The sequence below is a fragment of the Rhinolophus hipposideros genome, assembly GCF_964194185.1.
Source record: "Rhinolophus hipposideros genome assembly, chromosome: X".
NCBI lineage: Eukaryota > Metazoa > Chordata > Mammalia > Chiroptera > Rhinolophidae > Rhinolophus > Rhinolophus hipposideros.
In genome coordinates, this window is record NC_138046.1 from 21,292,296 (window position 1) to 21,309,851 (window position 17,556).

Below are 17,556 nucleotides of genomic sequence, written 5' to 3' on the forward strand. Positions count from 1 at the left end.
TGCCACCTGCTGCTGCAGAGAGGCCTCTGGCTGACACAAAATGATCTGCACACTGTCTATTTCACCTCACTTCCCCCAGCCCACCCTCGGGGTACAACTGAATTAGGCGCTTTCCAACACCATGCTCTGAAATGAAGACAAGATGGGCATGAGGTTATTCAAAGACTGTGAGTGGACAATTGCCACCACATGGGCCAGGCTCATGCTGCTGCCTTCTCCTCGTGGGGGCAGTGGTCCAGGTCAAGGCAGGTCTCAAGCATCTCCTACCCACTGAAAGCCCTCTGAGGGTGCTCCCCTCCCCCAGCCCCTGTCCATCAGAGGGGTGATCTCACCACTGGCCCGTGTCTCCTCCAAGGCTATTGCACCACACCAGAAACAGGAGGCCTCCAGTTTTAATTGACTTTATTGAACTCAAGGACTTTTCTTTTTTAACTTAGAGAGACAACAAAACTTGATAACACCAGAAACAAGAACATCTTTCTGACCAGATTGTGCTGACCAGCAGTTAACACACGCAGAAAAGTAAAAGTCAACTTATTTGAGTAGGTGTCTCTGATTTTGTAGAAGTTCCGCTGCCTGGGAAACAGACTGCAAATAAATAAAGTGCATTGAGATCCCATCCAGTGGCCAGGGCCCAGTGGGGGGTGAGGGGAGGTGGGAAAGCAGAAGCAGCTCACTAGTCAAGGCCAGAACGGTACAAAAAGCAGTGGCAGGAACAGAGGCTGAGGACCAGTCCCTGGCCCGTCCCCCAGCCATTCCCTTGGAGCAGACACAGCCACAGCCAGCTCCACCCAGAGTCACTTCCGGTGCCCCTCTGTATGGGGTGGAGCTTCTCTGCAGGGGAGCAGGTCCCTGAGGCCAAGGGCCCCTGAGGTTTACACATTTCTCCCTGTGGGACAGGGACAATCAGTGAGGAGCCTCCCTCCAGCCCATCTCAGGCCTCCCTCTTCCCTGCCTGGCCCAGGAGGAGGCTGGAGCTGGGGATCCAGTCCCCCAGAGGGTGTATCAGTCCCGAGGAGCACCCTCGTCCTCCTCCCCTTTCATGCAGCCTGTGCTGCTCTCCTTGCTCCGAGGCTATCCCCAGAGATTTCTGGACGGAGCTGGCATGCTGGCAGGCTCCCAGAAGTAGTCCAGGGTGGACAGGGTTGGAGTGGAGGTGGGACGACCAGGACTGGGGTCGCCCGGGAGACTTGGCACAAGGAAGGAAGCCATCAGGCGCTGTCTGTGGGCAACTGCAGGGGGCACGTGGTGGCCTCGGTCCAGTCTCAGATCCCAGGGTGAGGCAGGTGATCTTCACCTTGGACCTGGGCTCCAGCTGGGCAGCTGAGGAGCGCTGATGGTGTAAGACTGGGCCACTCCGTGCCTGGCGCTGACCAGACTACTGCGGTTTCCAGTCCCAGGAACTGAGTACTTGGGCTGGGAGCAACCAGTGTCAGAGCAGACGGTGGTGAGGGCCAGGGTCTCCCCTGTCACCCGTCTGGGCTGCTCCTGGCCATCCTGGTATGCTGGTTGGTGAGCCGGTCAGCGGCACACTCTGGGCCTCGAGGAACCAATCCAAGCCCATCTAGAGGACAGTCTCCCATGTGATCGTGGTCATGGGGGCCGGAGCCTGGGGGCAGAGAGATGGGGTCATACATAGTTCCCAGTCCCATCCCACCCCAGGTTTATTGCTTCACCCTCCTGCTTACATCATGTCCCCAGGAGCCACCTCCCATCACCCAAACTGAGAAGCTTGCACCCAATTGCTGAGGAGCCCTTGGTCAAGCCTGGGGGTGGGGGTGAGGTTGGGAGATCTGGCTCTGTGAGGACCTCAGCTCCCCAGGGGCTTCTGGGGCTCATCTCTCCGTACCCATCTCAGCTCAGCCTGTCTTCCTGGTCTTCCCTGTGACTTCCCATACCACTCAAAGGAAAGCTAGTTCCTCACATTCCCTGCCCTGAGAGCCTTCTCACCTGAGTCTTGTGCTCCCTTCACCCACCTCAGTGTACTGTCTTGGAGAAGACTGGGGGGGGGGGTGCAGGTAGGGGAGTGCAGGCCATAGGGGTAGATTTAGCTCCACTACTCCTTATCTGTGTGACAGGGGCAAATCTGTCTCCACCTCCGAGCCCGTTTCCCATCAGTAGGTGGGGAGAATGGAAGTCCCTCATGGTGTTGCCAGGAGATCTCAGTGCCCATGTGACATGGTCCTGGCCTTCATCATGCCAGAACCGGACAACTGGGTCTTTACCTGGAAGGCTCTGCATCTCCTCCTTGGTCAGGTCCCTCACTCAGCTGCTCACAGGCAGCTAGCTGGGCAGATTTGGCTCCCGATGAGGCTAGAGAAGGTGTGAGTCGCCACCTACAAACACCAGGTCCTGAAAGAAAGAGAGAAATGGAGACTTAAGAGTTGCCTCTCTACCGAAAGAGGTCCCCAGTTCCCCAAGTGTTGCCTCCTCTACGAGCCCCTTCTTCATCTGCTCTCCCTACCCCAGCCTGAGAACTATCCTCTGCTCAAGGAAATCCCTATTTTCCCAGATCCTTTGGGTCCACAGGGTCTGCTGGAGGCCTCTGTGCTGGAAGACGACATTCTGTGGCCCTGGGAGGGCTGAGGGGGAGGGGGAGCATGGCTGAGATGGCATAAGAGAAGACTGTGCGGGGAGGGCTAGGGAGGAAGGTGTCTTTCCCACTCTTCCGTGTCTCCAAATGCAGAGATTGGGAGGATGCCCTCAGGGAGGCAGGAGCAGGCAGAGAGCAGCCCCCTGACCCAGAAGCAGGGTGCAGGGTGCTGCAGAGAGCCCCGGGGCCTGAGAGCTGAGCAGGGGCAGACCTGGGGTTTGGCCAAGAACACAACCATCCTTCCTGACTGCCTGGCCAGGCGGTGGTGAAGGGTGGCGGCATCTTATCTCCTCTGGGGCCCTCCCAGGGGCCACCCCAGCCCATTCTCCTCCATTTCTTGTGGCTCAGGTGACGGCACAAGGGCCTCTGGAAAAGGGGACGGGGCGGGGGGGGGGTGGGTGGCGGAGAGAGGGGCTGGGCGGTGGGAGGGCGGGGACGCCTGGGTCTCGGCCAGCATGGGCTGAACCTCTGCGATGCTCAACGCAGAAGCCCCCGCCGCCCCTCTCCCCCATCGTGGGCTCCGCAGCTCTCCGGGGTGGTTTCCTCGGGTCCCTTTCATAGTTCTCCCGAACCGCCAGGGGTCTGGACGTCCAGACGTCGGCAGCGCCTCCCTCCGGGCTCCCCGTCGGGCCGCGCACCTTTCAGTCAGGGCCGGTCCCCGCACGTCCCGGCGGCACCAGGTCTTCTTTCTGCTTTCCTCTTCGGCCCACAGGAGGCAACAGGTCAGCCGCACTCAGATAATTTTCTCGAGCACGGGGGAAAGGGCGCGTTTCGCGAGTTTCTGCGCGATCGCGCGGCCGCGACGCGTGTGGGCGGTCACGGCTGGGTCCCGGGCTCGCCGGCTCGGGGGCTCGGGGGCGGCGCCCTCCGGGAAGGTGCCGGGTCCGGGGGCCTAGGCCGTCCCGCCTCTTACCCCGGCCGCGGGGCGGTGACCCGGGCGGCCCCGCCGTCCTCCATGCCGGCGGCGCCGCTCGTCGCGGGCGTGCGGCCGCGGGACCCTCCGGACCGGCCGCGGGGCCGCCGGCGCTCACTCGATCCGCACCTGCAGGCGGACGTTGAGCATCACGGAGGCCACGACGTAGAAGTAGGGGAAGTTCATGCGCAGCCGCCAGGCCAGGTCGAAGAAGGTGAGCAGCGTGCGCGTGAGCCCCTTGCAGAAGGCGCCGTAAGAAGTGCGGGCCGCGGCCGAGCGCGACAGCCTCACCGCCAGGCCCGACAGGGCCGCCGCCGCCGCTGCCGCCGACAAAGCCGCCGACGCCGCCATGGGCCGGGCTGACGCACGCCCTGTGGCCCCGCAGGAGCGAGATCAAGCGGACAGGTGGACGCGAGGCCTGCGGTGACCTGCCGGCCGGGGCGCCCTCCAGCCCCTCCCCGCCCTGGGTATCCTCTGGAGCTGGGCTAGGCCCCCGCCCCCGCCGCAGCCACTGCCTCTCCTCATCCCTAGGGTAGCTCCGCCCCTACCGTAGCCACGCCCCTTGTCGGGATTCACTGAGCTGCTGTGGCTGATATAGTCCTGCCCATGGCACCCACAATCTGGCAAGCCCCGCCCACGACACCACCCTGCCCGCAAGGGTAGGCTCCAGGAGCGGAGCTGGAGGTCCTGAGCCCATGGGAAGGCCATGCTTCCCTGGTGGGGAGCGGACGGCTGGAGAGTCTGGGCCGCTGATAATGTACAGAAGGCCATCCGAAGGCCCCGCCCATTCATACCATCTTCCACTGTCTTTTGTGGAGCTGTTGTAGCTTTAGGAACATTTTACTACAGACTGCAACTCATTGAAACCAGGGAGTTAACCAATATCATAAAATCTCCAAGTTATTGGACGATTTCACCTACAAGTTGTTGCCATAGACTGAGAGCCCTGTGGGCAGGTAACAAAAGTGGGAGAAGGCCTAGCTAGGAGTGGATCTCAGGACTTTTGAGCAACACCCCTTCTGTTTACAGCCAGCTCTATAACATTATCATGAGTAAGGACGAATACTCTTGAGAAAGAGGCAAGTGAAGAAGTGAAATATTCTGATTTGGTCTAACGTACCTTGAAACCACATCCTCTCCATAGGTCGCTTGGAATTGCCTAGGACATTACCCTTCTTTCATTCATTTCTTCTTCAAATATTTATTGAGCACTGATTATCTGCCAGACTTTGTTTTAGGTGCTGGAAGCACAGCAGAGAACAACAAAATCTTTGCCCTTAAGGACCTAATATTTAAAGGCAGGGAGACAGACATTTGTAAATAAATCAATAAATATGATTTTTCAGCTGGTAACTGGAAACAAAGAAAATACAGCAGGAATATGTCATTGAATGTTTCATGGTAGGAGAAGAAAACTCTTTTGTAGAATTCGATCAGGGAAAGGAAACTGTAAGGAGGTTATATCTGAGCTGAAATCTGAGACTATGAAAAGGAAATAGCCATGGAAAACCTAGAGGAAGAGCTGTCCAGGCTGAGGGAACAGCAATTGCGAAGGTTGATTCTGCCTCGGGTCTGTTGATGAGTTCTTTGCCTAAGCTGATTTTAGACATAATATTTTTTTTTCTGCAAAGATTCAGGTCAGTAAGATAGGTGGATACACATCATGAAACAGTATGCTGTAGTTGGAAGTAAGAGACTAGATTTACATACAGCGACATAGATGTGTCTTAAAAATGTGCAGATGAAAAAAGAAAGAAACAGGGTGAGATGTATATAGCAAAGAACCATTTTGGTAAAAGGAAAGTAAATTCATGAGACATTGGAAGCCAGGTTTCTCGATGTTGGAAAAAGAAGTTACAAGTAAGTAAAAAGGAAAGTAAGAATGAACCCAGTGGGGCCACTTTGAATAGAAGGCTGAATAGCCTGCCATTTTATGAATCGTTCAAAATTTACATATCTTTGTAATCTCTCTTCCTAGAGTTATAGGGTGCTTATACTATGTGCCAGGCACTGTTCTAGAGGCTCGGATGTTGATGGACATATGGGTTATTTCTAGTGCTTTGCTAATACAAAAAGTGCTGTCGTTAACATGCTTATACTTGTCTGCCAATGTACATGGACAAAGGTTCCCGCTGGTCTACACTCAGGAGTGGAATCCTGAGTCAAAATGTGTATGCATCTTGAATAGGTAATTCCAATTACCTGGAATAACCAGGTAATTCCAATTTGTTTTCCAAAGTGTCAGTAGCAATCAAATGCCTTCCATCAGTGAATAAGACCACCACACATCCTCTCGTATTCTTGATATAACTGATTACAATTTTTGCCAGTCTGAGTGATGTGAATTGGCATGTCACTGTGGGTTTAATCTACATTTGTCCAGTTACTGATGATGCTGAGTATCTTTTCAGTGTCTGTTGACAATTTGGTTTCCTCCTATCCTATAAGAACTGCTTCTTTCAAATCTTCTGTCCTATTAGACGGTTTGATAGAAATAAAATTGATTTTAACATTGATTTTACATCTAGCATCCTTGCTAAACTCTTATTAATTCCAATGATTAATATCTGATTCTTTGTGCTTTCTAAATGGAAAATCCTTATGATCTGTAAAGAACAACAGTTTTCTATCTTCCTTTCGTACACTTATATTGATTTTTTAAATTTTTTATTAAAGTTATTGGGGTGACAATTGTTAGTAAATTTACATAGAGTTCAGGTGTACAATTCTGTATTACATCATCTATATTGATTTTTGTTGCATTACAAAGCCTAGTTAAGACCTTCAGTCTTAGGGGCTTCCTTTGTTTTTATCTTGATCTTAAAGGGGATGCTTTCAAAGTTTCACCCTGGATAGTTTATTCCAAATATCTACCTTACTAACTGTCTAACCTCCTTCAAGTCCTTGCTCAACTATTATTTTCCTAATGAAGCTTACTCTGACTATCCTGTTCTAAAATACAACTTGCCACCCCTCCCCAGCACTCCAGAACTTCCTTCCCTGCTATATTTTTCCATAGCACTTATTACTTTCCAACATACCATACATTTTCCTTATTTACTGTTTTTATATCTACCCTTTCTTCAAACCATGAGAATGCTAGTTCTACAAGGACCAAGTTTTTTGTCTCTTTGTTCACTGATTTATTCCTACTGATTTATTGCTCAGAAGGGTATCTTAGTCAGCACTCAACAAATATTAATTAAATGAATGAATAAATGGAAAGTACTTCATAGAGTAACTGGCTGGCATAATGACATAACCACTCAATAAATGGTAGTAGTGATTAAGAAAGAATTCCGTGTAGTTAGACCATACTTGTGGCTCCTAAACTGAAAGCATTAGAGACAGACATCCTGCTGTGGGAACTCTTGAGCTACAACAGGTGAATCAACAAGTCATTGCTTATTATTAAAAAATTTACAGATTTTAGAATGTGGTCAGGAAACACAAACACTGAAAAAAGATTCAAAGGAAATTCTAACCAATTCATGTGGTCCAGTGCTAATGGGAGAATTCCTTTTGAAAATGAGCTAATGTGTTACTAAATAGCTCCTTTTCAATGTTTAATTTATTTAAGTTATTAAAAAATGATTAGTACTGGCAGAGTTGATATTAATGAACTGTGGTTTTTCATGAGAAACTAAAAGGTAAGTAACATATGTGCATACTCTACAAATTAAATAAATTAAGCAATTAAATGTGTTTTTCTAAGATGTTTGTCAATTCCAAGTAAATATTTATTACAAGAAAAATAAAATTTGAAATAAAATGAGAAGGAGGAGGAGGAGGAGGAGGGAGAATTCCTTGATAAATTACCACTGGGCTCCATAAAAGGTAGGTATTGGCCAGCCCTAAAATGTTACGTGCCCACAAACACACACACACACACACACACACACACGCACGCACGCACGCACGCACACACTTCACTCAAGCAACAGATAATTACTTCTGGGTTTTACTTTCATTTGGTCCCACTCTCATGCCCATAACCTCTTGCAAGCAAGGTTCCAGTCAGAGTCTTACTCTGAGACGTACTGCTGCAAGATGTAGAGGCCAAAGGGATGAGTTCTTTCTCTGGCACTGGTGTGGTGGCAGGCTAGTGCAGGCTTAAAAGGTGGAGATTCCTGCAGCTTTCTTGGACTCCACATTCCTCTGTCAGTCTCCAGCTCCAGGGCACCAGGGAGGCTCTGGCTTTGGCACAGCTTCCTGGACTGTCCTGATTCCTTGACCTTAAACAGATTGGTCAGTTTCTAATTTCAGCATTAGATCCTTTCCTTTTTGAAATGCCTACAGTGTTTTCTTGTTAAGTGACCGTTCTTGACTAATCCAGGGAGCACGGCAGACAAGGTCCTGCCTTTACTGAATTTCTAAAGGGGATATGGCCAAGGGAATAGGCAGTTACCATATAGTGTGAAAAGCCCATCAGTTAGTTTGTCAGTCAGTCAATAAAAATTGGTGAGGGCTTACACCAGAGTCCCAGGCACTGTGCTAAGAAATATGGAGAAATGATGCTCAGTGTCTAGAAGAAAGAGATGGTAAACAAATGAGGAATGAATAAACAATTCAAGGCAATGTGTGTTCATAGGAGACTTTCAGAGTGCCGGTGTTTCTGAGCACCCTGGCAGCCGATCCAGTGCAAAGGGCCCATGATGAAGGCTGCCAACCCCAGGTCCCACTGGGGTCTTGGGCCTTATCATGAGAGTGGTAGGCGAGAATCAATTCAGAAATTGCAGAGTAAGGACAAAGAAACATCTCAAATGAATAACCTAAACTTCTACCTAAGGAAACCAGAAAAAAGTGTGAGCTAAACACAAAGCAAGCAGAAGGAAAGAAATGATAAAGATTAGAGCAGAAATAAATGGACTAGATAAGAGAAAAACAATGGAGAAAATCAATGAAACCAATAGTTGGTTCTTTGAAATGATCAAGAAAATTGATAAACCTTTAGGTAGACTGACCAAGGGAAAAGAAAAAAGACTCAAATTGCTAAAATCAGAAATGAAAAAGAAGACATCTCTATCTTTTTTATTATTATTTATTTATCTTTTTACAGGACTTTATTGGGGAACAGTGTGCACTTCCAGGATTTTTTCCAAGTCAAGTTGTTGTTGCCGTTGTTACTTGCAGGGGGCGCAGCCCACCATCCCTTGTGGGAATTGAACCAGCAACCTTGTGGTTGAAAGCCTGCACTCCAACCGACTGAGCCACCGAGCCAGCCCAAAACAGCTCTATCTTTAAAAAGGAGTATAATAGAATGCTATGAACAATTGTATGCCAAAGAATTAGATGACCTCGATAAATTTCTAGAAAGAAAAAAAACCTGCCAAAACTAATTGAAGAAGAAATAGATTTTAAACTGCCTACTTTAAATAAGTGATTATGATGGGATGTGAATTATCTCAGTAAAGCTCCTATAAAAATTAAAAATAAAACCCTTGTAAAAAAATAGAAAATCTGAATAGACCTATAACAAGTAAAGTGATTGAATTAATAAGTAAAGCACTTCACACACACACACACACACACACACACGCACGCACACACACTCACACCCAGATAGATCTAGATGCATTCACTGGTGAATTCTACTAATCACTTAAAAAAGTCTGAATTCCAATCCTTCTCAAACTCTTCCAAAAAACAGAAGAGAACACTTCCTAACTCATTCTATGAGAGTAATATTACTCTGGTACAAAAAACTAGATAGAAACATCACAAGAAAAACAAACAAACAAACAAAAAATCTCAGGTCAATGTCCCTTACGAATACAGAAGCAAAAATCCTCAAACTAATCCAACAACATATAAAAGGATTATACACAGTAAATGTATTAGCTGGCTAGGACTGCCATAACAAAGTATCGCAGCCTAGGTGGCTTAAACAACAGAAATGAATTTTCTCACTATTTTGGAGGTTAGACGCCCAAGAGAAAAGTGGCATCAAGGTTGATATTTTTCTGAGGCCTCTCTCCCTGTGTCTTCACATAGTCTTCCATCTATCTGTATCTGTGTCAAAATTTCCTCTTATAAGGACTCTAGTAATATTGGATCAGGGGTCATCCTAAGGACCTCATTTTAACTTAATTGCTTCTTTACAGACCCTATCTCGGTCACATTGTGAGCACTGGGGGTTAGGACTTCAGCATAAATTTTAGGGGGATACAATTCAGTCCATAACAATGACCAAGTGGGATTTATCCCAGCAATACAAGGTTGGTTAAAAATTAAAATCAATCAATGTTGTACACCATATTAACAGGATAAAGACGAAACTCACATCATCATCTCAAGAGAAAAAGCATTTGACATCCTTTCATGATAAAGTCACTCAAAAAACAGAGAGTAGAAGGGAATTTCCTCAACCTGATAAACAGCTGGGCAGCCACCAGATGCCTGACTATTAAGCTACCCCGTGTCCAGGGCTACTCACAATAGCATGCACTGCCCTACATCCAGGAGTCTGGGGCTATTTCTGGGGCTTGTCAGAAACAGTTGGTGACAGGGCCAGCCTGCAGCAGCTTTAATGCTATTGGCAAAAACAGCAGATGTAATTATATCTGAAGTGGAGAGGGAGGGCTTCTAAGGGATTTGGTGGCTGATGAGGCATAAAGGGTCCCCAGAGAGCAGGCTGATAAGGTTTCTGAGTGATGTATCAAAGGGGGCCAAGGGACAGTGGGTGGTGAGGGTGGTCCAGAGGAGGGTACTGGAGTGAGGGACTCTGTCAACAAATGGCCCAGGAGAACTGAGAAGTTGGGATCTCCTGAAGTTGGGAAGACATCCATAACAAGGGAGAGTTGGCAAGGTGGGGAGTGAGGCTGCAGGGCCTGGGCTTCAGAACCATCACAGATGGGTAAATTCTTCCAGTCTCACTTCACCATAGGGTCCAGAGCATTTGGCTGGCCAGGGCTTCCTGGAGAGAGGGCTTAGTTTGTGTTAGAAGGTGGGTACCTGGGAAAAATGAAAGATACTGGCTGTGGGGGCTCGAGGTTTAGAAGGAAAGCCCTGGTCCTAGGCAGCACCTGAAATGCAGGAAGGGTACTGGTAAGACAAAGGGATGGGGAAGCTGATTCAGGTCTTTGTCTTAGATCCCAATAACATAGGGAGCCCTTGACTGGCCAGTGTCATGTTGAAAGAATAATACTCACTAAATTATGTATTGTTGAGCTTTGGGAAGTGGATGCCCTGCCTCTAAAAGTTTTTCAGTCTTGAGGGTAAAATGGAGACACTTGGGTCTTCCAGACATATTCATGTAAATGGCCTCTACTGAGACCTAGACATGGGGATTCTTAAAGCTATGCAAATGTTTTAGAAACAGATTTTTGAGTGGTACATTGAAGACAAGCTAAACCCTCACTTAATATTCTTGTAATGACCATGGCTGATGGTGCCCCAAATACAATGGTGATGCAATCCAAACTCCCTGCATGGCACTACATGACCTGACCCTCTTCACTGAGCCATCCTCACCTCCAAATCACGCTTAAAAGTGTCTCTCAGGACCATACTGTGTGCTTTGCTATAAGGTCCAGCTGGCCCCAGCTTCAAAGCAGAACAGGACACAGCCTATGTTTTGAGGTCCAAGTAGATGTGAAAGTTTGGCTTTTCCACAATATTATGATCAATGAAAAGGGGACTCTGTAATAAATCTGACAAGCAAAACGACTGAAAGTAACCTCACAGGGCGATCTGATCAAATTCCTAACTGGGCAGATCATGATGGTGGGTAGTGATGCCTCAGATCTATAACTTCCCTAGTAAAAGGTTTATCTTTGCCTTAAGTAAGCCCTGTCCATTGGCCTTATGCATCTAGCAGACCAGAAAAGGGGTCAGGGAGTTTCTTAACATACCCTTGAAATGTCAGAGTAATCCTCTTTTTCAGAACCCTGGGAGACCACCCTCAAGGGAGCATATAATCTTATTAACTATCCTATAATTCAATGATAGAGATTTCCCTGTCTTGCTTTCTCCCACCTTCATGTAATCTCCCTTAAATTCCCTCTTTAATTCCAAATATATAAAAAGAACTGCAAAACTGTCATTTGCAGGAGCTTCTGAGATCCTGTTTCCTGGCATATTGTCAGTTTGGCTCAAATAAGCTCTTATAATTCCCTACAGGTTTGGTCGTTCTTACATCAGCAATAATATTTAACATTCAACAGAAAGCAGTTACTTAGAGCTGACCGCTGAACTCTCTGTGGAGTGGATGTAGGAGTGAAGAGGTGGGGTTGCTTTGGGTGGGTGGGTAGAGGGCGCCTAGAGGCAAAAGAAAAGCACTCAGGCAGGGAGAAGTGGGGGCTCAACACCTGGGAGCCTACCTCCATCCTCTGGGCAAGTTCTTGCGCCACCTTTCAAGACAGACACTAGGCCCTCCCTGCAGAAGCCCATAGATCAGACCCTCTACCCTAAGAAATGCAAAAGGGGTGGGCCTGGAAGCGATTTCCCATAGGTCACCACTTTTCCGGCCTACGTCTGTGGTGAGAGGAGCGTCGGATCCCGCTCATCAGCCCTCGCTGAGCGTACCACGCCCACATTGGCTGGGTGGTGGGCTCCTCAGTTGGCAGCCGTGGCTAAGGCTTCTGTGAAACCCTCCGATTAGGGGTTGGCGGTGCAGAGGAGCGGGCACCACTACCGAGAAGGGACTAGACTTAGACTGAAGCAAGCCTCGCGGAGCCCAGTGTCACGTGGGCCCCAGGCCGCCTTGAAAATAGGAGCATGCTTCGGTTTATTTCCAAGGCTCTTGGTTTTTGGAGGAGGAACGACTTGTCGGCGGCAGAGAGGGAGCAGCATCAGAGTCTCTTGGAAGGTACTCAACTCACCTAGAAGTGCGCCCCACTCCTGGTTCTGGGCTTCAAAGTTCAGAAGGGCGCTGCATGCCCAGGGCGGTCCCGTCTTGCGGGGAGGGGCGTCTCGGAGTCCCTGAGGTCCCGGGACTTCCAAGTCCAAAGTGGCGATAGTGTAGAGAAGTTCCCTGGGGAGCTGTGCCCTACCCCAGATGCCTTTGGTACTTAAATTGTGCGTATGCTATGTGAATGTGTTTTGAAGTCAAGCGGACAGTCATGTTTCGCCCCTAGGAGGGCAGGGACTGTATTTAACTTGCTCACCTTTGGATCTTAAAAACCTGCCTCAGAGTCTGGCCCTGAGTTGATGACACATTTTGTTGGTGGGAATCTATTTAAAATGCGAGAAGGATTTGGGGGTGGGGGTGGGGGTGGGGGTGAGGGTGGGGGTGGGGTGGGGGTGGAGTGGGGGTGGGGTGGGGGTGGAGAGTGGATCGCATCCCTGCGGTGAATCGCTTTAATTCTATTGTGTGTTGAAGTACTCTGTGCCAAGCCCTGGTCTCAGGGCCTTGAGGGCATTCATGGCGTTAATCCTCAAAAAACTCCCATGAGAGTAGTAGTAGTATTGCCAAGTCTATTTTACAGCCGGGTCTGGGAGATACAACCAGAGACAGAGGGCACAGGGCTAGTATCACCCATACGGTGAGTCTAGCAGCTTTTTCCTCACTTCAGTGCTTTGGCCCCTGAGGCGTGAGCTCCCGCCCCCCTGAGGCGCTAGCTCCGGCGGTTGAGGCGCGAGCTTCCGCCCATTGAGGCGCGAGCTCCTGCCGATTAGGCGCGAGTGCCCGCCCCCTGAGGCGTGAGCTCCGGCCGCTTAGGTACAAGTCCCCGCCCCATGAGGCGTGAACTCGAGTCGCGAAGGCTCCTGCTCCGGCGCCCGCCCCTGGGGTGCTTCCTTCCTGGGGAGTAAATTCACAGTGTGCTCAGGTTGATACTCTGGAAGAGACTACTTTTTGGTTAGCATTCTTCTCCCAACAGGGACGCAGCCCCCCTCATGCCAGAATCTCCCTGAAGCTTCTCTGCCAGTGGAGTTAGCAAATTTTGCCCTAGAAGGCTGCTATTTAGCTTTTAACTAAGGTCTCACACTATATAGCGTCCACTAATTATCCTTACTTTTACCAATGGGACAACACAGTAGAATCTTTGACATATTTTCATGTGCTTAAGTGACAGTCGTCACCCTGGTCCCTTCCACTTTCTTGTGTTTTATGGTTTCACCTAACAAATTTGCCCCGTTGTTTTTTCGTTTTTTTTCAAATTTTCAGGATTTTCCTCGCTTCTGATTTCACAATCTATTATAATCAAGATTTTCCCTAGGGGGTTGGAAATGAGGGTAAGGGGGATCAAATATATGGTGATGGAAGGAGAACTGACTCTGGGTGATGAACACAGTGGGATTTATAGATGATGTAATACAGAAATCTATGTAATTTTACTAACAATTGGCACCCCAATAAATTGAAAAAAAAGATTTTCCCCAGCCATCCATCCTGTCAATTCACCCAAGTCTTTGGGGAAACACCTAAAGTGTTGTGGCTTGTTGTGTGGGCTCTACAGGCTGATTCTCTAGTTTCAGATCCCAAATTATGGCTTACTAGCTGTGTTTGTTCAGCAAAAAAATTAAAAAAACAAAATAAAGCCAAGTGTTTTAGAGGCACATTTAGTCTAGGTTTAAATCCCAGATCTCTTTATGTGCTTTGTCTGGTGAGATGTTTAAGATTCTGCTGCTGTTGTTGATAGTGATGAAATTATATAACAATAATGGATGCTTAAAGACTGTCTACATGCAGATACCATGACAACTAATGTATAAGCTCTAACCTGTGGAGACAGTCACAGTTCTAAGCAGTTGACGTATCGGTTTGTATTTATAACAACCTTTTTTCCCCCAGCTTTATTGAGATACAGTTGGCATATAACACCATGTAAGTTTAAGGTGCACAATGTGATGATTTGATATATGTATATATTGTAAAATGATTACACAATAAGGTTGATTAATACCTCCATCTCGTCACATAATTATCTTATTTTTTATGGTAAAAACATTTAAGATCTACTCTCTTAGACATTGTTATTGTCCTGGCTTTACAGATGAAAACAAATTCAGTGAGGGTTACACTGTGTAAGGGAAAGAGCTGTGTTTCAAAGCCAGGTGGTCTGGCTCCAGACACAGTGCTCTTCACCTCAGAGTTCCACTGTCTTGGGCATGGAGTCACTGTGCTATACAGAGAAATGTGGAACCAACGTTTCAACCTAAGCATTCTGCCTCCTGAATCTTGCACACTTAACCACTGTGCCCTACTGTCATTGTCAACTGTATCTCAAATCTTGCCCAATTTATTTCTAGATTTAGATCATCATCTACCATATCTTCCTATGGTAGGACTTATTTATAGTGGGTGTTTGCTTTTGAGATTAATTAATGAAACCTTTTGTTTATCCATCTCTTAGGTGACACCATGGTAAAAACTGTGCAGGGAGTCGTGACCAAGTTCTGTAATGATTATGGCTTCATTAATGAGTTGATCTACTTCAGTGGTGATGTTGTGACTGGCGGTGTGCTTCTGAAAGTTGGACAAAGAGTTTCTGCAATTGTGGAAGAAGATAAAATATCTCATGAATTGAAAGCAATCAAAGTAAGATTATTATGAGTTTGGGGACTGTCTTTATTCCTGGGGGGCTTTCAATCTTGCTTCTATTAATTCAGCATCCCTGAGGTGACCTCGTATAATGAATGTAGGTGGAATTTGAAGTGCAATTCACTAGATTGAGTGGGGCGTTTGTTCTTATCTTTGTGGTTTCTGTTTATGAAAGTATAAATTGTATATCTATTCTTCAGTATTTAAAAATAAGGTTAACGGTGATAATTATTATAGTCTATACTATCCTGAACACTTCCTTTCTTCAACCAAGTAAACAATTTTTGTATTTGTTGAAATGTAATTGGTAGGTGAACAGATATGCATTTTAATCACTTTTTTAACACAGCTTTATTGAGATACAATTTACATACCATAAGTATCTTTGGTTTTAAGGGTACATAGTTCAGTTATATTTTTAGTAAATTTACAGTCATGCAACCATTACCTCAGTACAGATATTTATCATTTTAATTCAGTTTATCCAGTTTCAATTATGTGTGGTGAACTGTGGTCCGAAAATATTAAGTGGAAAATTCCAGAAATAAACAATTCATAACTTTTCCATTACTCACCATTCTGAATAGTGTAATGAAATCTCACACTGTCCTGCTGTCAGTCCTGGAATGTGATCCATCCCTTTGTCCAGTGTCCTCAAGCTGTAGGTGCTTCCCACCCATTAGTCACTTACCGTGTTTCCCTGAAAATAAGACCAGGTCTTACATTAATTTTTGCTCCAAAAGACGCATTAGAGCTGATTGTCTGGCTGGGTCTTATTTTTGGGGAAACACGGTGGTAGTCTTCTTAGTTATTGGATCAACAGTCATGGTATCACAGTGCTTGTGTTAAAGTAACCCTTATTTTATTAATAGTGGCCCCAAAGTGCAAGAGTAGTGATGCTGGTTTGAATATGCCAAAGAAAATTTGAATATGCCAAAATTTGAATATGCCAAAGAAAACCCGTAAAGGAAGCACTTTATAAAGGTGAAAATTCTCACCTTTATAAGGGAAGAAAAAAATAGTATGCTGAGGTTGCTAAGATCTATTAGTAAGAATGAATCTTGTATCTTTGAAACTGTGAAGAAGGAAAAGGAAATTCATATTAGTTTTGCCGTCCCACCTCAAACTGCAGAAGTTATGGCCACAGTGTGTGATAAGTGTTTAGTTTTGACGGAAAAGGCATTAAATTTGTGGATGGAAGATGTGAACAGAAAATATGTTTTGATTGATGGCAACATGTTGCTCCAGAAAGCATCGAGCCTGTATGAAGACTTCAGCAAGGGATACCCTGAAACCAGGGACAGCAAGCCATTTCCTGCAAGTGTTACAGGTGCCCTTGGTACCGAGCTAAGGTCCGGCCCCCTACCGGCTGCCTGCCACTTGAAAAAGTTAAAAATCGAGAGACAAGGTTGGTGAAAAGAAAAGCAGGTTTATTCAGAATGCCAAAATTCTGGGAGGATGGCAGGCTTTTGTCCAAAGGCCACCTCCCCATTCCTAGACCGGTCAGAAGGTTTTATAAGTACACAAGAAGAACAAAGAAAAGGGGGAATTGGTCAGGCAGGTCAGAGGGCTGATATCACTCCCTGGGGTCTGGTCTGTTTTAAGATAATGTTATCTCTGGACCATCGTGGCCTGGGGCTTTATGTGTCACCAGTAAAAACTGCAAGAGAGTTGCAAAATGGATTCTGCTGTCCCGGTGCCTGAGGATTAAGTTGCTCTTTCCAGGTTAGGATTCTTCTGATTAGATAGATTAATGAGGTATGTGTAGATTTAGGAAAGGGAACAAAACAGAATTCTTAAGTCAGTCAGTGAGAGGAGAAACAGAGCAAAGAGCTGAATATCAGGATGGATCTAAGTGTAAACTAGTTAAATCCAACTACGAGTGGCTAGATAGTGAGCTATGAGGTGAGTAAAACTGCAAACTAGCTAAGTCTAATTATGTTATTGATTTACCGAATTTCACCCTTATACCCTGGGTTTTTGCAATCTCCCAGATGTAAATCAAGAGAGATCACCACAAGAAAGTTCAAGCAAGAGGCAAAGGTTTATTAAGCCCGTGAACAAAGGAACCAACACCGAGAAAGAGAAGGTTCCAGTGGCTCCTCCAGAGAAGCTGGGAACAGGGTTTAAAAGGGGGGAGGGGAAGGGGAGTTCTAGGGAACTGAGAGAGAAGTCTGTTCTTTAGTCATAGGTAACACTTTTTTACATCAGACTCCTGGGCTCCAGCAGCTGGTTGCAGCTACTTTGGAGAATTCCCTCCTTCTGCAAAACAGACTCAAGTTGTGGAGACCCTGAAGTATCTCCTCCTGCTTGACAAACAAACAGCACATCAGCAACACAAAATTGTACTGTGGGAACAAAAGGAGTTGAGCAAGAAGAGCAGTTAACATTTGAACAAAGATCTAATTGAGAATTAAATTAGTTAATTCTAGCTGCTATACTAGGGGCATTAAAATTACAAGGGGCTCTGCCACACAAGTAAGGGATGGTTGCACAGATTCAGAAATAGGTTTGGAGGGAGAAATATAAAAAATTGCTGGAGAGGCTGTGTCTGCCGACAAAGAG

General features: G+C 46.7%; 2 protein-coding genes and 1 long non-coding RNA gene across 3 annotated transcripts in view; 1 reads left to right on the forward strand and 2 right to left on the reverse strand.

Annotated features, from left to right (window-relative positions):
- Positions 1-381: 381 nt before the first annotated feature.
- Positions 382-3,391, reverse strand: LOC308494793. The gene is made up of 3 exons (XR_013992944.1): positions 3,232-3,391; positions 2,226-2,352; positions 382-1,609 (listed from the first exon to the last, which is right to left on the reverse strand). It is a non-coding gene; the product is annotated as an uncharacterized lncRNA (long non-coding RNA).
- Positions 3,392-3,477: 86 nt separating this feature from the next.
- LOC308494792 (small integral membrane protein 10-like protein 2A) lies at positions 3,478-3,997 on the reverse strand. Its single transcript, XM_081042726.1, has one exon. It carries the CDS (start codon positions 3,855-3,857, stop codon positions 3,621-3,623), a length of 237 nt encoding a protein of 78 aa, XP_080898852.1. The 5' UTR covers positions 3,858-3,997; the 3' UTR covers positions 3,478-3,620.
- Positions 3,998-12,224: 8,227 nt separating this feature from the next.
- Positions 12,225-17,556, forward strand: part of CT55 (cancer/testis antigen 55) — a gene marked incomplete at both ends in the record, with an annotated part of 36,760 nt that continues 31,428 nt past the window's right edge. Inside the window, 2 exons of the mRNA XM_081042994.1 lie at positions 12,225-12,315; positions 14,804-14,988. Of these exons, the coding sequence (XP_080899120.1) occupies positions 12,225-12,315; positions 14,804-14,988 (276 nt within the window). The remainder of the gene's footprint in view (positions 12,316-14,803; positions 14,989-17,556) is intronic.

Excerpts from the sequence above, each read along its gene's own strand:
- LOC308494792 (XM_081042726.1), bottom strand. The coding sequence starts at position 3,857 with ATGGCGGCGTCGGCGGCTTTGTCGGCGGCAGCGGCGGCGGCGGCCCTG.